Source organism: Chrysemys picta, chromosome 1 (genome assembly GCF_011386835.1).
Source record: "Chrysemys picta bellii isolate R12L10 chromosome 1, ASM1138683v2, whole genome shotgun sequence".
In the NCBI taxonomy this organism is placed as follows: Eukaryota; Metazoa; Chordata; order Testudines; family Emydidae; genus Chrysemys; species Chrysemys picta.
The window spans coordinates 193,670,938-193,696,737 of NC_088791.1; the positions used below are offsets into that span (position 1 = coordinate 193,670,938).

The 25,800-nt window shown below is 43.6% G+C and overlaps 1 protein-coding gene across 2 annotated transcripts in view; it reads right to left on the reverse strand.

The window, feature by feature from the left end:
* HLCS (holocarboxylase synthetase) overlaps positions 1-25,564 on the reverse strand; it is a 209,322-nt gene extending 183,758 nt beyond the window's left edge. The window contains exons 1-4 of one of the 2 annotated variants that reach the window (XM_065590324.1): positions 25,218-25,564; positions 13,376-13,429; positions 9,297-9,443; positions 3,690-3,852 (exon numbers count right to left, since the gene is read on the reverse strand). In XM_065590324.1, coding sequence (XP_065446396.1) covers positions 3,690-3,852; positions 9,297-9,443; positions 13,376-13,429; positions 25,218-25,469 — 616 coding nt within the window. In that variant the 5' untranslated portion in view covers positions 25,470-25,564. The remainder of the gene's footprint in view (positions 1-3,689; positions 3,853-9,296; positions 9,444-13,375; positions 13,430-25,217) is intronic. The other variant, XM_005303307.4, reaches the window with a different exon arrangement.
* Between the last annotated feature and the right edge of the window lie 236 nt (positions 25,565-25,800).

Genomic DNA, 25,800 nt, shown 5'->3' on the forward strand with positions numbered 1-25,800 from the left:
TACTTTGAAAGCAAACTTTTTCACCACATGCTCCAGCAGATTACTGACCAAACTCTCAAGAGAGGACCTCTTCCTCAGAGTCCAACCACTGTTCCTTTGTCTTCAGGTGCAGCAAATGCGAAGAACAGGGAGAGAGAAGGGAGTACCTTGGGGCGTTTTTCCCTTCCTTTTATAGTTTCAGTCCCCCTCTTGAAAAACATTTCCAGCTAAGTACCTGGAGCCAAAGAGTCTATGTGGAAGGATATTCCCTGCTGGCTTTTTCACCTGTTTGAACTTCCTTTGTCTTCCTTTCCTGCCTGATAACGCAGTTTACTGCTAAATGCAAATTAAGAAGAGTACACATTCCTATGTTTAGGAAAGACATGTTTTCTAAATTCTGTTTGGGCAGAGCAGTGGGACTTGGAACATGTGTTACCACCACCATGTAGGGAAATCTTATAACTTCCCATACAATATTGTCACACATATTTTACCAGGACAGTAATGACCAGAAAATGATGAGTTCTCAAATGATACCTTAACAAGGCATACTTTCTACAAAGACAATTACAGCAGAGTGTAGGGTCTGAATACAGGGGTGTATTTTGTCACAGGATCTCACAAAACTGGATGACTGGGCAAAAAAATGACAGATGAAATTCAATGTTGATAAATGCAAAGTAATGCATGCTGGAAAACACAATTCCAATTATACATACAAAATGATGGGGTCTATATTAGTTGTTACCACTCAAGAAAGGTCTTGGAATTATAGTTTTCAGAGAACTATCTACATCTGCTCCATGTGCAGATGGCAGCCAAAAAAACTAATGGTTAGGAACCATTAGGAAGGGATATATAATCAGACAAAATATCATAATGCCTCTATAAAAGTCCTTGGTATGCCCACACCTTGATTATTGTATGCAGTTCTGATCACACCATCTCAAAAAAAGATATATTAAAATTGGAAAAGGTGCAGAGAAGGGCAACTAAAATGATTAGGCATATGGAACAGGTTCCATATGAGGAGAGATTTAAAAAACTGGAATTGTTCAGTTTAGAAAAGAAACAACTAAGGGGGGAAATGATAGAGGTCTATAAAATCATGCATGGTGTGGAGTGAATAGGGAACTGTTATTCACACGTTCACATAACACAAGAACCTGAAATAATTAATAGGCAGAGGTTTAAAACAAACATCAGGAAGTATTTCTTCAAACAATATACAGTCAACCTGGGGAACTCATTGCCAGGGGATGTTGTGAAGGCCAAAAGTATAATTGAGTTAAAAAACAAATTGGAAGATAGGTCAATCAGTGACCATTAGCCAAGATGGTCAGGAACATAACTGCATACTTTGAGTGTCCCTAAACCTCTGACTGACAGAAGCTAGGACTGGACAACAGAGGACAGATCACTTGATAAATTGCCCTGTTCTGTTTATTCCTTCTGATGTATCTGGCCACTGTTGGAAGACAGATTATTGCATTAGATCAGGGGTGGTCAAACTACGGCCAACAGCCTGGATCCGGACCCTCAGGGCTTTGGATCCGGCCCGCGGGATTGCCCCCCGTAGCACCGTGGGCCCCGCGCTGCTCTCAGAAGTGTCCGGCACCACGTCCCTGCAGTCCCCGGGCTGAGGGGGACAGAGGGCTCCGTGCGTTGCCCTTGCCTCCAGGCACCACCCCCTGCAGCTCCCATTGGCCGGGAACGGGGAACCACGGCCAATGGAAGCTTCGGGGGAGGTACCTGGAAGTGCGGCAAGGGCAGAGCACACGGAGCCCTCCGTCCTCCCTCCCCCAGGGGCCGCAGTGCTTCCTGGAGCAGCACAGGGACAGGGACAGGGCAGGCATGCAGGGAGCCTGCCCTGGCCCTGATGCGCGCCGCTGCCACCCCGGAGCCACTTTAGGTAAGCGGTGCCGGGCTGGAGCCCAAAACTCTCCTGCACCCCGCCCCCCAACTCCCTGCCCTGAGCCCCCTGCCGCACTCCACACCTCTTCTGCACCCCAACCCCCTGCCCTGAGCCTCCTCCCGCAGTCTGCACCCCTCCTGCACCCCGATCTCCTTTTCTGAGCCCTCTCATACACCCTGCACCCCTCCTCTGCCCCAATCCCTTGCCCTGAGCCCCTTCCTGCACACCGCACCCTAACCCCCTGCCCCAGCCCTGCATACAATTTCCCCACCCAGATGTGGCCCTCAGCCCAAAAGGTTTGCCCACCCCTGGGCTAGATGGACCATTGGTCTGACTCAGTAAGGCCATTCTTATGTTCTTACCACAACCAGGAGTCAAATCTTCTGTTTCCAGCTCTGTCAGTGGTTTATTGTAACTTTTGATAAGTCATACAGGACGAATTTTCACAAGTGTCTGCTAGTTTCAAAAATCTTAGATTTTTGGTGCCTAACTTGAAACACTTACGATGTGGTTTTCAGAGAGAACAAACCACCATAACGCCCACAAAAGACAGCGTTAACTGTGGGTGCTCAGGATTTCAAGAATGTAATGTGAAGGTTTCAGAAAGCCATCCAGGCTTTGGACCCTTTTCTTGACAAAACAAGGGTTCACAGGTTGAGAGCAGCTGTAGCATGGTATCCCTTCTGCTACTCCTGAGTGGGTCTCCTCTCAGAGGCATAATCTTTTCAGCTGTTACACCATAATTGGGGAAGGTGAAAAGTGAGAGAAGTAGCCCTAAAAAAATATCAGTCCCCTGAGAGAGAAAGGAGACAGAGACATTGCTCACTGCTGTTCAAAACTGAGCTACAAAATCTAGGATTATATTGGATAAGATGGAAGCACTGAATCACACCTTTCTTTATGCCAATGGAGGCAAAAAAAATCTGACACAAGGGAAGAAGGGGATGGAAAAGTCTGAACTGCCTCTAATCTGCATGAAGAGCAGCATAGCCCAAATGTCTTGGACTGGAAGAGAGAGGTCGGGACCCAGAAAGCAGGAATAAAAAAGCAACAGAAGTTGGTTTAAATAACAAAACTAAAACAAAAACAAACAAACACACACCTATGAAAAGTGGAAGTGCAAAGAAAGTAAATACATTTCTGAGCAGATGAAATGGGAAGAACAGGGCAGAGGCGTTACCATAAAATGTACAGGGCAACAAAGAAGAGGAAGAAAAATTACTATCTTCTCATGCTCCTATACATCTGTTGGTCTATAAGGTGCCACAGGACTCTCTGCTGCTTTTACAGATCCAGACTAACATGGCTACCCCTTTGATACTATCTTTGTGATGTTTACATTAACCTTTCTAGAGATTTATATAGTAGCACCTGGGATACTCTGGGACTTTGCAAAAATTTAAGCTTATTACAGTAATGGTGGCATTAACTATCTGTTTATGAAGCAGTAATAACTAGAATAAGAAAAAAAATTTACATACAGTTTCAATTAAAGACATTCAACTACTTTTTTCCGCTGTCATTCTGACAACACATATTACAAATGCGAAATAAAAAAACCTCAGAAACAGCAGTCTAAATACATTTTTAAAGATTCGTATATTTGGCATTAAATTTAAAATACAGCTGCCCTTTAAAATGAGACTGCCTCTGATGACAGTGAAACGATTATTCCTATGCCAAAGTAAAAGCATATATTTTTGTGTATAGATGCACTGACCTCATTAGGAGACTTAGAATAAGTGAAACACTAAGATACTTCACTAAAACTGAAGTGTTCTGTGAAGATACTTACAAACAATCTTCCGAGGCACCATTCCATTATCCATTTGAAGTCTGTCTTCCATGAATGCTATTCCAAGGTTACTGAAGTTATCCACACTTGCTTCAGCAATTAGTTTATAAGGTTCTCCAGGTTTATAGGCCAATGGTGAACAATAGTCTGACCACTTTACAACCTAAGAAGATAAAAAACAACATATTTTCCCGTTCTAAAGAGAGATCAATTAAAAAATACAATTCCATGAACATGCATTACTAAACAAAGGTGACATTTCTACCCTGAAGAGTTTACAGTCTAAAAAGAGACAAACAGGCAGAACCAACACAGAGAATATTACCTTAAACATAAATAATAAAGTTAGCACAATTCAAACACTGGGTGACAAACATCAGTTCAAAAAGGACTGATCTTTAAAAAAAAATTCTGTATCCCAAGGGAGATCACTAAATATATCATTTTCAAAACCAGTTTCCTTAAAACCATGTTGTCTTTAAAAAAACAAAAGTAATCACTGCAATTAATTTTACCCTGGAATAATACATCCCAGATAGAGTTCCCAATTCCAATTGACATTTCTGCACATAGTGCATCCTCTGTGGCTAAGAATGTCAGTACATAAACTCAAGTACACCCAAAACAACCTTATCAAAGAAGGGTCATGTTTTGTACGAAGTATCAGGTGCTACATAACTTCCATTCAGTCTTGACAAAGGTAAACAAGAGCACTTCTAAACAGTTTTGAGAAGAAAGAAGAGTGCAACAAATATTTCTTTCCCAGAGATCAAAGCTTCGGAAATCCTGGCTAGCACACACTAAAGGATTTCCTATAGTAAGCAGCATGGAAAGCATTGTATTCTACAACTGAAGCTCTTCACTTGCTCTAACACTTAAATACACCACTGACATGCCTTTCAAATACAAAAATTACATAAAGGATTCAGGGGCAAGAAGCAAAAGTAAGCCACTTAGATTAAATTAGTCAGCAAGTCATTTTATAAACTTTTGAAAAATCTACCTATCAAGAGCAGAAAAATTCTAACACACAAAAGACACAAGATCTACATCAGTTTCAAGCCTATTTTATTCTTAAGATAAAAGCACTACAGAGAAAACATATTAAAGCCAGTAAGAGACCCTACATACATGCTAATAAGTTTACCAGAGTTCACTCCAACCCTAACATGGGCTCTGGCAGGAGCAGTCCTTCAAACCCCTACGCATCAGGTTTCCTTGTGTTTTCAAGTTCATCACTGCTTAAGCTCAGCACCAGTATAGAGTTTTAGGGGGCCTCAGTAGGCCCATTCTTTCCAAACTCTTCCCTAAAGAGTGAGGCCCTCCATAGACCAGGGGTCCTGTCTGTTTGCTGGATCAGGAAAAAGGTCCTGAACCTGTTTAGGCTATTTATCCAAAAATCTGTTTTTTGCCTGTTGGTCCCTGTAGAATCCAGTTTGAACTAATATATGCAAATCTCCCCGGAGTTTGGCTTCAAAGGGCTGATAACCAGCAGAATTATATTAACATTCCCCTCCCCCTAAAAGAGTTACATAAAACTCTAAAGTAACACATATGCAATTGCATTTTTAACACAATGGACCCCAAAGATATTTAACCTAATTCAATAAAGTTTATCTTAATTCCATAAGGTTTGTCTTTATCACAGGATATTGTCTGTCACATTTCTAATACTACTACTTTATATTTTAGTGTCTTCTATCCCTGGAGGACCTCAAAGCACGTTATAAACATTACAAATTTAGCTTCAATACTTTACTCATCTATCTCACAAAGGGCATTAGGGTGGAAGCCTGACTGGAGACAGGAGCCCTGGTGTGTGGTAGCCTGCCTTAAACCATTGAGTAAGAGAAGGCATGTGCCAGATCCTAGGGTTGATTGAGGCCCAGAAGCCACTAGTTAGGAGGATGGGAAGTGAAGTGAACCCACCCATTACTGATGAGCTCACCGTCAGGAAGGAGGAGCTGCCCATAGGGGTAAAGGGAGAGCAGCATCTGAGGGGCCCAGACCACACAGGCAGGAAGTAGTGGAGAAGCTTCTGGGAATCTGTGCTGCTCTGAGTGAATAAGCAGAAGCTTCCTCAATGCAGTAATAATGCTCTGTAACCTTGGGGAGTCTGGAGATTTGGAATGGCAAAAGTAATGAACCTTGGAGTTTGAATCTACTTTTTTTGCATGACGTGAAGACTGTGGAGATAAGAGTTTCAGTGAGGAATCTCCCTCCCTGGGAGCTCTGCAGGTAGTAATATCATCTATGTTGGACTGAGGTGTGATTGGTATGGAGTCTCTCTTTCCTAGTGGAAGTTCATGAAGTTTCAACAGAACTTTGAAGTTGAGAGTTGGTTGGCATTGATGGATCTGGAGAGCAGCTCACCCTGTCCGCTTTGTAGACAGCTGCAATATCACAGCAGTGATCGCTTAGCGGCAAACGAGATGGAGTGAGCTGGGAAGGAGTCCTGTCTCCCACTTTTTTGAGAATAGCAGGATGGCCCCAATTTGAAGACTGAGAGCTCTACTCCACCCTTCCCTCAGTTGTGTGTGGTCCTGCAGTGCGTAGACATTTGCCTTGAAGATTGTTTGAGGAACCCCATATTAACGATAAAGCCTGGACAGCACATTTTGGCCTTTAATGACTCCCCTCAACCAGATTTTTTTTTTAAACCTAATTCTACTATAGTAGATGAAATGAGGAATCCTCTCTCTGATTTACTACTCTGGCCTTCAGTAGCAGACAGTGAAATCCAGTCTTTTATTTTAGCCCAATGACAGAAAACAGCTCCAGAGGAAGATGATCTCCCCACTGAAGTCCTTCAGCAGACTCCTGATTGGTGGTCTTCAGTCTCAGCTGAATTATTGATTATCATTAATCACACTGGAAGGATTCTGGCTGGCTGGCAGTTTAGTATCATAGTTCCTATTTTTTTAAAAAGAGAACAGAAAGAATCCTGCTTCATATAGACCTATTGATCTGTTAGATGTGCAGGGAAAACTTATTCTAGATATTTACTATCCAAACATGAAAATATGGGCTATAGAGTCCGGCTTCAGGGCTGGTAGAGCCAGAATTGATAATTGTTTTAGTCTAGCCTATATTATTTATAGCTATACTGTGGTTGAGGGCACTAACTTGCCACTTTCATAGATCTAAAGATGGCATTTGATTCTATTAACCAAGACAATCTTTCGGTGAAATTAAGAATGATGGTGTCACCTGGCTGTTCACTTCTCCCAAGCGCCAAAGCATGCACTGCTACGCCCAGTCTTTTCAAGGAGGTTTATTTCTTAAATGCAGGTTATCAAACAAACAGAAAATAGTCTTAACTCAGTCCTTGGCCCCAGGCTTCAGGGATACCCTGCCAGGGATCTTTGGCACGCCAGCTCCTGACAGTCTCCGAGTCGGCTCTGCTCCCTTCCTGGAACAGAAGCCAGAGGACTGCTACCCTGAGCTCCTGGCCCATTGCTCCAGGGACCCATCACAGGAGCTAGCTCCACTCCACTGTGGCTTTCCCTCACAAGGCTCAACCTGTCTCAGGCCTTTCTCCTTCCAGCTGTCTATTAGTAGCCCTTTATAGACCCAGGTGTAGCCTAGCCCTCTAATTAGCTAGATTGGACTCACCAGATCCAGTCCAGGGGTTCAGTCTATTCACAGAGACCAGATACCTGTGATAGATGGGTATCAATCTAAAACTTCAGTATATTTTGGAGAATCTACATGAAGGCAATATGGCTAGGGTAAGAACTAAAGTCAAAGTTGAACATATTAATATTTTCCATACTTCTCAGGGAGTATGTCAAGGATGCCTTCTAGCACCTCTTCTCTTCAAATGTATATATTAACGATGTGATGTATGTTTTAAAGGAAGATAATTTATCTCCATCACAAATAAAGGGTAGATCTATCCCAGCGTTATCATATACCAATGACAAGGCTGTTTTATTGCGAACTCTAAAAGGCCTTTACCAGTTATCTCGTTTTTCTTCTTATTGTAATTCTCAAAACATGGTTCTCAATTATAAGAAGGCCAAGGTCATGATTTTTGGGATGACCCCTCCACATATTGGGTTGAAGATAGAAAACCACCTTGCAGAAAGTCTTTGCTTTTACTTATTTAGAAATAAAGTTTCATCATTCGGGCTGTTGGTCCCCTTATCATAAAGGCTTAAATAAAAGATCCTTAGCTCTGCTCAAGGTGTGCTCTGTTTTACACACTCATATGGTGGGAACAGAACAGCCCTGGTGCTAAGAATTTGTAATGCTAAAGTAATATCACAGATATTTATGGGGCCGAAGTCTGGTTCAGAGGTCAAATTTCAGCACTAGAAATTGTTTCAATAAAAGGTAGATATGGAAAAGTTCCTTCACATCTTTGTTTTTGGCCACGTAAATCTGGAGTGCTGGAAAATCTACCTAATCTTTTGGATTTTAGAATTTTCCAGCTTCTGAGAACAGGCTGGATTTTACCTCTTTTTTACAAAAAATAATCTTTATCACCATCTCAAAAAAGATAATGTTTTTAGTATTTTCTCAGTCCTTGGAAGTAATTTAATCAGTGGCAATTTTTGTCCTTTTAGCATTGCGCTGAAGAAGAGAGAGTTTTAATTAGGTTCTGATTGACAATTTAATGTATCATATGGGTATTGCTGCTGTTTTAGATTATGTATGTTTCTCTGTTTGTATTCACAAAAGACATGTCAGATGCAAGCTAATAAAACTGACTGATTGAGTTAAGTATTACCCCTATTTTACAGAAAGATGAATTGAGGGACAGATTAAGAGCCTGGTTTTGGCCTGAATTCAGCATGACTTCAATGGGACTTTTCACAGGCTCAATGTTTGGCACGTGCTTAAGTATCTGAATGAATAGGGGTCTTTAAGAGTTACCAAGCACTGCAGTTCATTTACAACAACTAGCATTGTAGCTGCTCAGCACATCTGAAAATCAAGCCCTAACTGACTTGCCCAAGGTCATGCTGGAAGTCTGTTGCAGTCCAGAGCAAAACCTCAATCTCCTGATTCCTAGTCCTGTGCTTTAATCACAACACCATCCTTCTTTCCTAATAGAACTGAGGGAGGGCACACAGACCAAAAGGCACCACCAATGAAGTGCAAGTGGGGCCATTCATGTTACATGGCTTCACCATACCTGGAGGGAAACAAATTTCTCCCAAAATCTAGTACTGAAGTGTTTAGCTCCCTTACAACTTTAACAGACCACAATAACCAGATGGCCAGCTTTATCAGGCTGTTTGTTACCTACTCTCTCTCTTCCTATTTTAAAACTATTGCTTTTACAATTACCATCCACCAGCCCATTTAAGAGCATTGCTGAGAACTAATGGTCTTAGTAAAATGCCTCTGATTTTTATCCTGAAATATAATACAGTGCTGCTCCAGACACACACAGTAGTGGTGGGCTATAAATCCAATGAATAAGAATAGGTATGATAATCTGGATGGAAGTTATATTTTGTCCCTTATCACACTATTTCTATATCCACCTATCATGTGATAAAACTTTTTTTAATTTCAAAATGTATTAAATAGTTTAAACTACTAAACACACTTTGTCAGAACTACTTTGTTTAAAAAATGAACAGAACTACTCACCTTTTTTGAGAAGCTAGTCTGTAAATCATCTGCCTTGGCAGAAACACTTTCAGTCACAAATGCTATATGGTCTGCATCAAGTATTTTATCAGAATAAATAAAAGGAGATATGAGAAGTAGAGTCCATTTGTTTAAGTCATCCAGGGACTAAAAGAAATAGGAAACAAAGAAGCATCAATATATTTTGGAAATTGCTTTGAAGTATCTTTATATTCCTTAATAAGCAAGTATTTCGCTTTTAAGATTTCATCAGTTACAGTAATTTTCCAGTAACTTACCTATTTAACAGCTAACCCACTGCTTATATGGCTGGCTCTTTTTGTATCAACACATCCTTAAAGCCAAACTATTATTTTCCTGTTACGTAGGGAGGTAGTAACAAAAAGTAAGCAGGGCAAGGCAAGCCAGGTAATGAAACCAAGAGGTCAAGGTTGGCTAGACCATGGGAAAATTGGGAAGCTTCCTTTTTAATTTATGCAGGTGTTGTTGCAGATGCAGAATCCAGCTTTAATCAAATATATGTATATAATCATGTAGGCATATCATATAATGGTTTAATTACAATGAACTGTTTAGGTTGAAGGCTGCAGCGCAAGGTAGGATTAGGTGGGACATACTTACTGCATCATATGCTGTGGTTAGAGTAGATAACACCGGGGGGCCTGTGTTCAAACTGAAAGCAGTCTGTTCATTCCTCAGCAATCCTGGCAGAAGCCAGATGCACGTAATGACATTTGCTGGGCATTGAACAAAGGTGGGTGTTTTTGGAGTATCTGAAAATGTAGACATGCTTGCAAAGTGTGCTATATGTCACATTAGCAATTTGTGTGCTGTCAGTGGTTGGGGAAGACTGTAGTATGATAGATTGCGGGAGGTGGTAAATCAGGTCTCTCCCACAGGCCCCTAGGTACAGAAACAGGGTCTGGGGTTAAAGGTGCAGAAATGGGGGAGCAAGCTGAAAGTGGAGGACTGGCCAAAAGCCTCATCTCTGGTTAAGCTTGGGGTTTTAAGGGTTCTCCTTTGGAATTAACCAAACAAGACAGATAGGACATATTTATGGGAAGGGTTTACTTCAGGGTTCAGAATCCCCTATATAGCGGAAAGAAATCATGTTGTCCAAAAATTTGAAATCCTTAGTGTGGTTAGGTCATGTTGTAAAGAAAAAGATTGCACAAGAACAGAAGACTAGTAGAATAGCCGGGCCATTCAAGCATTTACCTATAAAGAACTTGTGGGTGTCTCCCCTGGGCTTGGTCCCTAAGAAAGCCCCAGATGAGTATCGATTGATACCATGCCATACTCACAGGGCAGCTTAGTTAATGATGCAAAAGACCCAAACGGACGCTGCTAGCACTCCGGAACCTTGATATCTGATGCCATTCAGTATATTGCAGAGATTGGTGGCATCATGAACATTTAAGAACTATGAGGGAAGTTTTAATGATTTTGTGCAATTTAGAAGAGGGTGCGCCTGTCCATGATGTGGCTGATTCCAGAGGACCAGGTGTTTCAATACACAGTGGCGTTGGCAACACAGAGACTGCCATCATCAACCATCTCCCCGTTGCCTATTGGTTCTTACAGTAGTCAGTAGGCCTCATGGTTTCCCTGATCCCTGCAGCGGGTTTTTAGTTCGGAGGTATATAATGGGGCAGTCACAAAGCATAGTCCTTACAGATGACACACATTGTTCCATCACTGTTAATAGGCTTAGGGATTTGGTGCAAATTCTGGAGCACAGGTCATTGTGGACAAGAGGTGGCCTTGTTCAGGACTGCATTCCTCATAGCATATTTGGGGCTTTTAGGATCAGCAAACTAGGGGTTGGGTCACAGAGGGATACTTCAGGAAGGGCTTTGGAGTTGATAGATTGAGCCTTGAGGCTGTCAAAGACAGATCAGGGAGGTTGGGGTAAATACATTATGCTTCAAGAAGGCAGTGATGTCAGGATCTGCCCTGTGAGGGTATATATGAAATAAGACCAGTTTATTCATGGAGACACAAGCCTCCTAACAATGTATCAGTTTGTTACAATTTTCAGATCGGAGCTGATGAGGTTGGGGCTTCCAGTCCTCCATGAATTTGGTTCCCACTCATTCTGGATCAGGGCAGCAACACAGCTGGGTCTGGGGCAATTCAAGCAATTGGGCATCGGCACTCTAATGCATATAGGTTGTACATGAGACTACAGGTTGGGAATCAGGTATAATTTTCTCATGTTTCCTTTCAGACACATGCAGTCAGGCTAAGTAGAGGGTGGTGTGGATCTGAGGGCACAGTATTGTCTAATGGGCACATACGCAGATTTCCGGGTTGCCTGGATGTTCACAGATGAGCCTCAATGACAAAGCAATCCAGAGCTGGCTGGCAGGATGGGCATGCTATGGGACCAGCTGATGCCCGTTTTATACTCCGTGGTGGCCCACAAGCAGGCACTGGATGCGACTGAGGTTCATCTTGGGGACAATAATTTGGGAATGTGCAAAGGGGTAGACTTGATGCTCAAAGCCAAGAGGGACTTGGGGACGATGGCTAGAACTTTTCCCAGGAGTCCAACTTATTTGGTCTGATATGTTGCAACACAAAGGATGGTGGGGAGCCTTGGAGCCCCCAAAGGTCAACAAGAGTAGGACGTATGTTAACAGGGAGGTGGCCAAGTTTATATGTAATCAATGGTGGTTGGCAGTTCCTCATCCAGACATAGCCTATGGGGCACCAGAGTTATTCAGAGAGATTGGGATACCTCTTTCCAACTGGGGAGTGGAGATATTTTTGGCTGATATTAAAGAAGGCACCAGTAAATGTCTGGGAACTTGACTAGGTATGGCGTGGAGGCAACCAAGCTAATTGCTGGCGCCTCCTTGTGGCAGATGTCCAGTGTAGGTACACCAGTGGGAATGGACATCGATTAGATAAAAAACTGATAGGTAAAGGTTTTAAAGGAGGTGTACTTTAAAGGAGAGGGGAAAAGGGGAGTTCAGGGCTCCTACAACGGGGAGTCAAACCCCTCCCCTCTTCTTGGTACTCTTAACCATCACATGAAGAGTCCCATCATCAAGATGGCTGGAACCAGAATGGAACAGGAAGAGGTATGACGGTAGCCCTAAAGTATAGGGAAATCATCATGAAATTACCTGTAGTGTACAATTTTATCTGCCAGGTACTCCCAGATATTTTAAGAACAAAGTTGCAGCCTAATTAAAAGCACATCCAGTCTCCCCATCCTTCTTCTTGCATAGCCAGACTGGCTCTTTTTATATCAACACATCTTTAAAAATAGCCAAACGTGATTTTCCTGATGTGTCAATACTATGCTGTATCCTCTCTCCTTTCTACATCACATGATTTCAGGTGCAACAATATTTAAAAATCCTACAACTTATTGAGGGCATGTTTATAAATATTGTAACTACATCCAGTAGCAGCAGCAAGCAATGTCGAAAAATGATTTGAAAGATCAGAACACTTAAGCAAACCATCTAATATTTGTTATTATTTTACCAAAAAAACGTGTTTAAAATTTATTTGTGGCTGAATTAACTTTATTTTTCAGTTGTATTTTACAGAAACTATCATTAATATTTCAAAACTACACAGACCTTTTTTGGCACTGAACTATACCGGGAGCAAATCAGGTCAAACAAGGTGCTGTGAATCTTCATTAATTTCACACAATAGAGTAAGTGTGAATTTCCCTGACTCAGGCCTTAAGGGTGTACAATCGATCTGTATTCAAATGAAAATATGTCAACATTTTTAATTATTTGTCTAATGAAGAATTAACTGAAGGGACTGGTAATGGGTTACATCACCAAAGCCTGCCTGCTTTACTAAAGCAAGGTGCAGAGTCAATACAACTACTCTTTAAAGTCAACAGGAATCGGCTCATAAAGCTTTTCATTATCTTAAGCACCTGGTTTGATAAAGGTCAGAAGTAATCTTGAGAAGCTGCCATTTATGACCTTATGGTACCTTGTATTAAGGAAGCTACTGATCACAGTCCAGAGCCCAGTAGACAATCAACCCCATCACTGAAAGCCTCAGAGGAGTCAAAGGCAGGAGGATTGAACTACCCTCACCATAAGGTTCAGGACTATGTGGAGAATTCTGTATTGCTTCTGCCTATGATGTAACTATTGGAGAGAGGATAGAGACCAATATGTCACATCACCAGCACTTAAAAATCATGTAGAAAAAAACCAAGTGATTAGATTACAAAAAGCTCTCTCTTTAAGAGTGTTAAGTAATATTTGAATCCATTCTAAAGAGTACATTTAGAAATATTCATTTGTACTGTTGTAGCCCTCAAATTTTCAATCAGGTTTGAGGGCCCACTGTACAGACATGGATAGAAACAGTTCCGTGTCCTGAAGATTGACAAGCTAATTAAAAGTCATAACTCTTTTGGAACTCTTAAAACTCAAAAATGGCCAGTAACTTTTAAAAACATTTTATATAAGAAAAGCACTTCTCTGGAAGGGTGAGACCAAATTTCTGAACCTCTTAAAAAATTATAAATGCAAAACCGACATGCTTATAACACAGCCTGCTTGAACAATACTATAGACACAAAAGCTATCTTTAATATTTAAGTACAGAAGAGCATCTGTGTTTCCAAAAACCAAACCAAAGAGGACAAAAATGACATTGTTTAAGAGAAGCTTAATGTATGGTGCAAGTAAATCCAGAGTAAACCACACAGGACTTTTGTAAATCAATAGGCATAACTCCCATCACCTCTAGTCAAGTGGAGAATACGCTTTCTTGGAACCTGAACCAACTATATAACTTTCCTTAGATTCTGTCGCCATGGTTTTTGAAAGAGAAAAACAAGCATTAAGGCATCTGTTCACAAGCAAGGGAGCAGAGAAACAGACTGTTCTATGGACCAACTCAGTCAATATTTGGCAGCCTTTTCGTGGCTTACTGAAAACATTTCCTCTTTACCCATGTAATTTGAGGAAAGCTTTTCTGCTTCCTGAGAAGAGTACTTCATGCTGGAAGGGCATAACGAGTGGGGTCCCACAGGGATCGGTCCTGGGTCCGGTTCTGTTCAATATTCTCATCAATGATTTAGATAATGGCATAGAGAGTACACTTATAAAGTTTGTAGACGATACCAAGGTGGGAGGGGTTGCAAGTGCTTTGGAAGATAGGATTAAAATTCAAAATGATCTGGAAAAACTGGAGAAATGGTCTGAAGTAAATAGGTTGAAATTCAATAAGGACAAATGCAATGTACTCCATTTAGGAAGGAACAATCAGTTGCACACATACAAAACGGGAACTGACTGCCCAGGAAGGAGAACTGCAGAAAGGGATCTGGGGGGTCATAGTGGATCACAAGCTAAACATGAGTCAACAGTGTAACGCTGTTGCAAAAAAAGCAAACATCATTCTGGGATGTATTAGCAGGAGTATTGTAAGCAAGACACGAGAAGTAATTCTTCCGCTCTACTCCGCGCTGATTAGGCCTCAACTGGAGTATTGTGTCCAGTTCTGGGCCACATTTCAGGAAAGATGTGGACAAATTGGAGAGAGTCCAGAGAAGAGCGACAAAAATGATTAAAGGTCTAGAAAACATTACCTATTAGGGAAGATTGAAAAAATTGGGTTTGTTTAGTCTGGAGAAGAGAAGACTGAGAGGGGACATGATAACGTAAAAGATTGTTACAAGGAGGAGGGAGAAAAATTGTTCTTCTTAACCTCTGAGGATAGGACAAGAAGCAATGGGCTTAAATTGCAGCACGGGAGCTTTAGGTTGGACATTAGGAAAAACTTCCTAACTGTCAGAGCAGTTAAGCACTGGAATAAATTGCCTAGGGAGGTTGTGGAATCTCCATTATTGGGGATTTTTAAGAGCAGGTTGGACAAACACCTGTCAGGGATGGTCACTCTAGATAATACTTAGACCTGCCTTGAGTGCAGGGGACTGGACTAGATGACCTCTCAATGTCCCTTCCAGTTCTATGAATTTTTGATTCTACCTGATCAACAGTATGCTTCATAAACATTTCAATTACATTCCTTTTTAAATGGTTGGTGACAACTGCAGCCACAGTACCTGAAGCGAACATCCACGTACAGAGAACCATTTGAATGCTAGCAAAAAGGAGAGATTAAGAAACATTCCTTTCCACATACATAGATAATATTCAGATATATAACCACTACAAAAACTATTTTAAATATTTTTATATATCTATATCAAAGCAGACAACCATCACTGATGGCTAAAGGGACACTTTACATTTTGATATGCAATACAGAAATAGATTTGTTTACAAATAAAAATTTTAGAAACCCAATTTTAAAACTTTTAAAATCAATTTTCTGTTTGCAATTCTCAGCTTGTTCAGTGAATATCAAAAATTTACTTTCAGTATTTTTTATAAATAAGTTTCATATAAGTTTCTTAGTGCTACACTATTTGCATTTCAAATAAAAGCTCTTTGTCTTCACTTTCAACACCGTTCATGACCTATCCCTCCCTCAACCTATCATTCATAGATTATGAACCTCCCTATCTTCTCATTTACTATTGTTGTCAACTCCCACCTCTGATCAGCCCATGATGCCAGCCTCCATTGTCCGCTTGTTAAATTTTCAAACAAGCACCTTCACGCTTTCTCCCATGTTCCCCGCACACTATGGAGAAGCTGTGCATAAATATCTGCAAAGCTACATCATTATCCTCCTTTAAACTCTCTATTTATGCAATGCCTACAAAAAACTTAATAATTAGGCTGCTGGTGTGGTAAGACCATTGCCTGTTAGGCTGACCTGTAGCATCAAATTATTTGCCTGTACTTTCCTGTCATCTTTTGTCTGATACTTAAATTGTAAACTCTTTGTGGCAGGGATACACTTTTTATTCTGTATTTGTGCTGCATCTAGCACAAAAATGGGGTCTGGTCCTCCACTGGGACTCCTAGGCCCTAAGACAAAACAAAAAACTAGCAGATATGTTTTAAAATAACTTTTCACTGACATTCAAAAGGCTTATGGCAAACATTTCTATTAGCTTTTAAATTTATAAAAACTTGTTTTGACCAAATTTAAATATGGGCCCAAATTTAAGTCAACAGTGTTCCTTTAAGGCTGAGACAAATCCATAAAAGCAAAGAATATCAAAGACAGACCTAAAGCTTAACTACTGTGAGGTAAGGTAACAGGCAATCTCTGATTGTTCTTGGTATATTACATTTCCTCCTTAATTAAGCTTTTTCCTTATTTTGTTGCTTTGAGTGTTCAATATTTTTCTTTGGATTAGTTTTTGTTGTATAAATTCTCTGAATTTTAAAAGTGATTTCTAATCTAACACTGTATACAGTAATTTTATCTAATTGTAACATCAGGACATATTTAATCATGCAATTAAAAAATTTTACACAACCATTTCACCAGCCTAACCCAGCCTACTAGATGAATTTTTGTACGTATAGTGCATGGACAGATTCTGCAGAATCTAACTTTCATTTAAAAACACAAAATATTCAAACTCTTATGCTGCAAAGATAACATCTCCAAAACTGAACTGAGCTAAAACCAAGGCACTACCATCGTTTTGAATCTGCAAACTAAGGCTGTGTCTACATTTACGAGCTTACAGTAATACAGCTGTGCCGCTATAAGGCTATGTCTACTCTGCGCACCTTATGTCTCCAGCCAACAGAGCACTGCCCACCTCAGCACTTTTCATCAATAAAACTTTTTTCACACCCTTGACTGACAAAAATTTTACCGACAAAAATGCAGTGTAGATACAGCCTAAGAGCGCCCATGTAGTCGCCTTATGCCGACAGGAAAGAGTCTCCTGCCAACATTGTGCTGTGCACACGAGCGTTTATGCTCGCAAAATTTATGTCGCTCGGGGGGTGTTTTTTTCACACCCCGTGTGACAAAATTTTTGCCAACATAAGTGCTCATGTAGACATGGCCTAAAACTATGGCTCAGAAATGCAATCTCTCCCTTCTCCCATTTATGTTAATGAGAGGTGAACCCTTAAGCCCACTGAGGGCATTTAAATATGGGTATCAACTCTTTCATTGCTGATCATTTTAGGAAATGGATCAGGAGTGAAGCTACTGCAGGAAATAAATTGCAGAGGCAAAAACATTAGAGGAAGCAAAACAGAGAAAGGCAGATAGAGTGAGAAAAAGGGCAGAAATAATGCTGGTTCTAAAGGTGAGCATATTTTCCCGTGTGATGCTGAATGTGACAATAAGGCAGTGAACGAATGAATGCTTAAGTTTAGTTACTACATAAAAGCCATATTCTACTCCTCAGTTTTTGTGAAAACCTCCCGTTGTCATGAGCTGGAGCAGCACATTGGATTGAGAGTAGCACATAGTCCTAAATTTACAGGATGACCAACCACAGACCACAACTCAAAGTGGAAATCAGACCTCTTCACCGAATGAATTAGACACACTTAACTTCAAGTCTTAAACCTCTTAACACTTAGCAAGCACAAGTATAACAGACACTTTTAAACTAAGAAGGCACCATCTGCCTAAGTAACTGCTCCCTTCATATCCTTCACCCACTTGTCTGTGGCTTCTTCCATTATGGCCCACCTATACCAAGAGTCCCGCTCTGACCTAGTTCACCATGCCTCCACCCTCTCCTAACAACATACTTCTGTTAGGCCTATAGCCTCCCAAGTACCTACCTGAAAGGAAAGCAGCACAAAAAACAGCAAAACACCTCTCAACATTCAAAAGAGTAGTATTAATAACATAGAGACTAAAATTGACCACTTAAATGGCTTTAAGTTCCAGCCCCATCCATCTTCTCCATAATTTATTAAACAAAGGTCCTTACTGCATGGATCTTGCCTGCCTACCTGTCTTCAAAGTGCCTAGAGCACACTTTTAGCACTGTATAAATAAGGCTAAGATTTTGTCACAGGCAAAAAAAGAAAAATTAATGGAAGCTGTGACCTGCTCATGACTTTTAATAAAAATATCCCTGACAAAATGGGGATATACATGTCCCCACACCACCTGAAGCAGGGCAGCCACGCAGAGGCTAGGAGCCGCCTGCAGCAGCTAGGGGCTGTGGGATACCCCTTCCACCTGCAGCTCCAGGGGTCCCCTGCTGCCCGTGGGGGCCAGGAGCTGTGGGATGCCCCCGTCTCCTGTGTCAGCTGGGAGCTGCGGGGTACCCCCACCACCCACAGCTTCAGGGGTCCACAGAGGCAGGAACTCCAGGGTTTCCCCACGGCCACAGCAGCTGGGAGCTGTGGGGTGCCCCCACTGCCCACAGGGCCAGGAGCTATGGGGTACCCCTGCCGCCCACAGCTCCGGGGGCCCATGGAAGCCGGGAGCTCAGGGGTTTCCCTGCTGCCCCCAATGGCTGGGAACTTCCCCCACTACCAGCAACTCCACTGCCCGTGGCGGCCGGGAGCTCAAGAGGTTCTCCCGGCACTCACAGCGGCTGGGAGCTCCCTGCCCCCGCAGGCGGCAGGAGGACCCTGCCCCTCCCTGCCCCTGAAGGCTGAAGTCACGGAGGTCACTGGAAGTCACAGATGCCGTGACTTCCGCAACCTCCCTGTCTAAATCGTAGCCTTATGTAGAAATAATTAAACAACATAACTTTGTAAAATGCAACAATTCAATTTTTCCATCAAAATTTCAGGCTAACAACTCCTATTGTAAACTCACTATCAACGTTTAGCAGTTAAAACATTAAAAATATGTCTGAAGTGAACTGATCTCAGTCCAATTCCCAATGAACAAGTGTCCATGTCACATTTCATCACCAAAAGCCATTGTTTGGCTCCACAGACTCCACAAACAAGTACACTTTGAAAAGACATGGAAACAACTGCCACTAAAGGTAGCCACCACCAGATTAAAATTGGGGCAGTCTAGGAAAATTTGTTTTGTTGACACCTGCCCTGTAGTTACAGAGGTCTTCAACCCTTATGGATATCAAGCCAGCATCTTTCAAGGATAATTAATTTAATTTAGAAACATAACATGTCAAAAATGTCATTTAAACCCTAAAGATTTCTTCTTAATATGACTAACACAAAACTATCTAAATTTGTCACAGGAAGTTTTCCCTTTCAATATACAGACATTTCCCTGAAATGTTAGAAAACAAGAATCAAATAAAGGAAAAATTTATTGTGTTCAACACTTTGGAATAGGAGGATGCACTGAAGATGCCAGGTATACTTATTCCACATCACCAGAGTTCAGGGAGAGAAATAGGATATTTATAAATAAAATTTAGCACTTATATACAGCGCTGAAAAAACATTAACTGAGCCTCACAAAACCTAGCCCAATATGGGCTAGTTAAGTATTCTTTCAGTTTTACAAATAGAGGGATCCCAGAACTTGACCAAATTCAAACTAAGAATCAGCATTAGAGCCAGGAACAGATCTCAGGAGTTCCCGGCTCTCAAACTCATGCTCAAAATATGCTTTGCACACCATCTTTGCTACTTACAATTCTAAAAATAAGGGAGAGAGAGGGCATCCCATCTCCCCTGTGTCTATCTACCCTGTTTCCCCGAAAATAAGACATCCTCCGAAAATAAGGCCTACTTACAGTTTTGCCTCTCGTTGTAATATAAGGCATCCCCCCGATAATAAGACCTCCCCGATAATAAGGCATCCACCGATAATAAGGCATTTTTCATTTCTGAAAAATAAGACATCCCCTGAAAATAAGACCTAGCGCATCTTTGGGAGCAAAAATTAATATAAGACACTGTCTTATTTTCGGGGAAACAGGGTATATATAGTGAGTCGGTGTGGCTCCCCTCCTGCCCAGCAGAGGGAGTGCCCTTACAGACACCCAAGTGGGCGGAGCCACCGAAGCATGTCCGCTCCCGTCATTGCGTGGAGCCCTTGGAACTTCCCCACACCAACCCTGAAGGTGAGATGCCACCCGAGCCCCTCTGTCCCTGCTGTTACCCGGAGGAGCCGCCTGAGTGCAATTGGCCAGATTTCCCCGAGGAGCTGCCGGACCTGCCACCAAGCCCTGGCCGAGAGAAACCCATGCTGGTGGACTGGACTGGGCCCGGTGCCACGGATGAGGTAGGCCCTGAGGGGGAACCTGGAAGTAGCCCGGGGGTAGCCGACCCCAGTCAGGCTGCAGACGCATATGAGCTGATGTCAGTGTGTTTCGGTCATGACACCCCACTGACCCGCAGCGGCAGTGGCCGCTGCTAGGGCCCCGGGCTGGAACGCAGTGGAGTGGGTGGGCCTGCGTCCCCCCCTGCCACCCCGCTCACGGGTGGCAGACTTCCCCCTCACCCAACGCTCAGGTATAGGATCCTGAGCTCCCTGTTATACTGTTGCTCAGCCCCTGCACCAGAGGGCCTGAGCTCCCTAACTGTTGTATTGTGGCTCAGTCCTGTGCCAAAGGGCCTGAGCCCTGACCCCGCCAACTATACCGCTGTTCCACTGGTAGTGAGTCGGTGTAGCTCCCCTCCTGCCCAGGATGGTCAAGCCCCGGCACGAACCTTCTACACTATAAAACATAGTAAAGACAAAGATTCACATGTTCTTAGAGTATGTTAGCCATTATTTCCTAAAAGGGTGGTGTAGACAAGGCAGTGTATTTCTGACCTTGCCTTCACTAGGGGAAAAAAGGTGTGATTTGAACACATAGAATCATAGGGCTAGAAGGGATCTCAAGAGGTCCGAGTCCATTCCTGCATGCTTACTCATAACCAAGTATACCAAGGCCGTACCTTGGAGGTGTTTGTCTAACTCGTTCTTTTAAAACTGCAGTGATGGAGATTCCACAATCTCAACTTGTAACCTATCCGGTACATCACTATCTTTGTTAGATTAAGAAAAAAATAACCATAAAACACCCATGCAGCAGATTAATCCCATTACTTCTTGTCTTATTTTCAGTGGACATTGAGAATAATTTACCCACGTCCTCTATAAAAGCACTTAACATACAGTATTTGAAAACTTAGTCTCCCCGCTAATTCTTCCTTTCTCAAGAATAAAAACAGACCAGTTTTGTTAACCTTTCCTCATATATCACGTTTTCTAAATTTATCATTTTTTGTTGTTCCTCTCTGGACTCTCTCCAATTTGGCTAAATATTTTCTAAAGTGTGGCTCCCAGAACAGCACACTGTACTCCACTAAGACCGCACCAATGCTGCAGAGTGGAACAATTACCATTCATATCTTAACATACAACACTCCTGTTAATGCACCCAACAATATTTGCCTTTTTCACAACTGTATCACACTGCTGAATTATAAGTCTCTTCGTGATATACTATAACCCCCAGATCCTTTTCAGCAGTACTACCATCTAGCCAGTTACATTCCATTTTGTAGTTATGCTTGATTTTTCCTTCCTAAGCACAGCATTTTTGTGACCCAGGAACCAGTTGGTGCCAACTGGGAGAGGGCACAGAAGGTGCATAGTATTTTGCAGGGATCCCCTGGATCGGATATATGCAAGATAGTTCACTGAAGGATGACATGTAGGGTCTACCAAGAGCCAGTAGCCCACTAGTCATCATAATCATTGCAAAATATATGTATAGATAATATTTAAGGAGTTACATATCTACACTAAAAATTATACTTTTATGGTCTTGGAGTTAAGGCAGGTAACCAGGTGACATTCCTTGGAAATGTTCCTTTCAGGCAGCAAACACCTATGACCCTGTCTGGCTATTTGTGTATTATATCCCTAATAATGTATGCCTATTTGCAGACTAAGCCAGAAGCAAATTAAGAGATTGTGAAATCAACAAAAGCAAAAGTCTACAAGAAGAAACAAAACAGTAGAGGGGGAATCCTGTTTATGAATAAAGACAAAGGATTGTTCTGGTCTATCTTGGAGTGCAAGGGGACAGGTGGGATCCTTCACCTAGGAGGCAAACTGACAGTGTGCTTGTCTCAAGGAGGGTCATAGCTAAACCCAGCTGTAAAGCACTGCAAGGATTTGGGGTGAGCATTATTCTACAAGACATAAAAGTATTTGCCCATTAAATCTAGGCTCTAGAATGCATGGTATTTTATCTGATATGTGATCATTTGTTTCCAATACATCTACTTGCTACTAGTGGAATCTTTATGCTTTGTTAAATAAACTTATACTTATTTGACTATACACATATCTAAACACTACGTGTTAAGCAGAGCAGTGATCTGAGGTGGAAATTGTAAGATGGGGCGTACCTTTTTTTGGAAATAGCAAATCTCTGAACATTGCAAGTGACCAGTCAACAGGGCACTGAAGGGAGATGCTTAGAAGGGTTCAGGGTTGAAGTGTGCCAATTGCTATCCTGCAGAGCAACAGCAGGACCTGTGAAGCATCGAGGGGAGCACTTGTGCTGGCTAGAGCCACTGGCATTGGGGAGCTGAACCACAGTTCAGAGAAAGCTCTCTCACACTAAAGGCAAGCGGTAGCAAGGTGCCTCACAACCCTGAGAAGTATCAAGCTTTGCACTTGTCTTTACTGAATTTCAGTTTATTGATTCAGACCAATACCCCAATTTTTCAAGATTACAGCACAACCTCCTTTATCCAATCTAACTGGGACCGAGGCCAGATTGGATTATCAAAAATTGAGGTAATCCGGAGAATGGGAAAGTGCGAGGCTGCAGCACCATCTAGCAGCCACAGGAGAGATCATCCGCTTCTGGACGTGTGCAGGCTGGTTGTTCAGTTAATACAGAGAGGCAGATAATGGATGCTTGGATAAATGGTTTTTTACTGTATTTGAATTTTAACCCTGTGCTCTAAAGTGCTTGCAACAACCCCTTCCCCCAAGATTGGTATCATCTGCAGTTTTGTAAGCATATTCTCCATTACATTAGAACTTTAATGAAAATATTGACTAATAGCAGGGATTTATCCTGGCTCTGGATTAACCCACTAGATCAGGGGTGGGCAAACTACGGCCCCCGCGACCGTCCTGCCCGGCCCCCGAGCTCCTGGCCCGGGAGGCTTACCCCTCCCCTCCCCTGCTGTCCTCCCTTCCCCGCAGCCTCAGCTCGCTCTCTCCGCCACTGGCGCAACGCTCTGGGCCGTGGGGCTGTGAACTCCTGGGGCAGCACAGCTGCAGAGCCCAGCCTGACACGGTCTCTGTGCTGTGTGCGGGTGGTGGCGGCAGCAGCATGGCCCGGCTCCAGCACCGCCAGCCACCAGTGCTCCAGGCAGCAGGGTAAGGGGGCAGGGAGCAGGGGTGGTTGGATAAAGGGCAGGGGAGTTCGGGGTGGTGGTCAGGGGGCGGGGGTGTGGATGGGGTCAGGGTGGTCGGGGGGGGGGGGGGGGGGGAGAACAGGAGGTTGAATGGGGGCAGGGGTCCTGGGAGGTAGTCAGGAAGGAGGGTGGGTTGGATAGGGCGGCAGGGGTTCCAGGGGCAGTCAGGGGACAGGGAGCAGGGTGTGTGTGTGTGTGGGGGGGGGGGCATGGGTCCCAGAGGGGCTGTCAAGGAACAGGGGGGGTTGCATGGGGCAGGAGGGCAGATAGGAGGTGGAGGCCAGGCCACAACCCCCTCCCCTAACCGGCCCTCCATGCAATTTACAAAACACAATGTGGGCCTCAGGCCAAAAAGTTTGCCTGGCTCTGCACTAGATATATCCTCCCAGTGTGACAGCAAACTATTGATAACTACTTTGAGTACAGTTTTTCAACCAGTTGTCCACCCACTTTGTGGTAATTTCATTTAGGTCACATTTCCCTAATGTGCTTATGAGAATGTTATCTGGACTTTATTGACAGCACATCTACACTAGGATTTTAACACACTAACACACAAGACAAGTTATGTTTTAACATATGTTAATTTGTTGAAGTAACCCTTAATCTTGTGGATTACCTTAACCAATTAACAGTTTGCCTGGTCTAAACTAAAATGTTAACACATTCAATACACAGATTAAAAACACATCTTTTTCCCTAGCATAGATATGACCTAACATGGACTAAACTGGTCTGGTTAAAACCCAGGCTCCCCACTATGCTTTAACTCAACGCAGTAGTAGATGTTCAGGTGTATACACTAGACTGTAGTCACGAATGTGTTCTAATGGTTACATCTTGATGAGGGACTGCAAGGTCTTTGAAACAGAGATAGTCTTTAACCTTTTGTTTTTACAGCACCAAACTTATTGATGACTCTTAGTTACACTGTTGTATGCAGCTTAGTTGTAGCCCCATTGGTCCCAGAATATTAGAAAGACAAGGTGTGTGATGTAATATTGTTTATCGGACAAACATCTGTTGGAGAGAGAGACCGGAGGAAGAGGTCAGAGTGGCTTGAAAGCTTGTCTGTCTAACCAACAGAAGTTGGTGCGATAACAGATATTACCTCACTCACCTTGTCTCTGTTGGAATTACAGCAGCTGCTGCTATGAGACTGATGACCTATCGTGGATATTTATGGCCCTATGTCCTATTTCTGAGAAGCCCTGGGACAGGGATATTATCTTTGGATTCAGATGACTGGAAAGTTAACACAGGGCTTCCCTTCATGCCATTATCGGCTTGAGCTTAACTCCAGTTTTGTCCCTGACCTGACTCCCCTCCACACACAAAAATCCCCAGCTCGAGTGAAGTGGTGCTTTACAATAGCCAGGGGAGGGCGTGAGGCAGAGGGATTAGTACTGCAGTGGGGTGTAGCTGTTCAATTTACAGTTTCTCAACAGCTAATCCAATGACTGTGCTCCTGGGCAGCGGGGCTGTTCTCACCCGAGCTGGGCTGGCCAAGCGGAGTTATCTACTGCACCGACCTCCCTGTCGCAGCCAGGACAAGCCTTTCCTGCTGCTAAGCGGGTGACCCCCTCGCTCTCCCCAAACACCCACCCACAGGCCCCCCAACCCCACCCACAACACGCCCCGCCTGCCCATCCCGGGCCTGCCCTCAGGCCAAACCGCCACGGACGCCCACGCAGGAGGCCGGCGCGGCGGGTACCTGCGGGGTCTCCTCCGTGAAGAAGACCTTGTCCCCCAGCCGGAGGCAGACGGGCTCCTCGCCCAGCCCGGGCGACCCCTGCCTGCGCCGCCGCCGCTGGGGAGGGGGGCAGCCCGCGCCGCCGCTGCAGCAGTGACCGAACACGAAGGCGCAGCGCGCGCGGTGCAGGCGGCGCACGGTGCGTCGGATGAGCGCGGCCCAGCCGGCCCCCCAGCGCGCCCAGAGGTACAGGTAGCACAGCGTGATCAGCATGGCCCGGCCGGCGCCCCGCCCCCCGCGGCCGGAGCGTGGCGGGGTGTCCGCTGCGCCCCACTCTGGCTCGTTCCCGATTGGCTGCCCTGTCCCCTCCCACCCTCGGCAAAGAGAAAGGAGTTCGCCGGTTGGCTAATCTAACTGCGGCTCTGAGTGGCTGCCCCAAAGGAAGCGGCTCCTGATTGGTTGGTGCCTTCACGCCCGCTCCCCTTCTGCGCACAGAGCGGCAGCGAAACAGCTGGTTCGGGCGCCGCTTGTGGTGCCGCTGCTGCTGTCCCGCCCCGCGGCACAATCTTTTCCAAGGCGCCAGCCACTTCCGCTCCCACGGGAG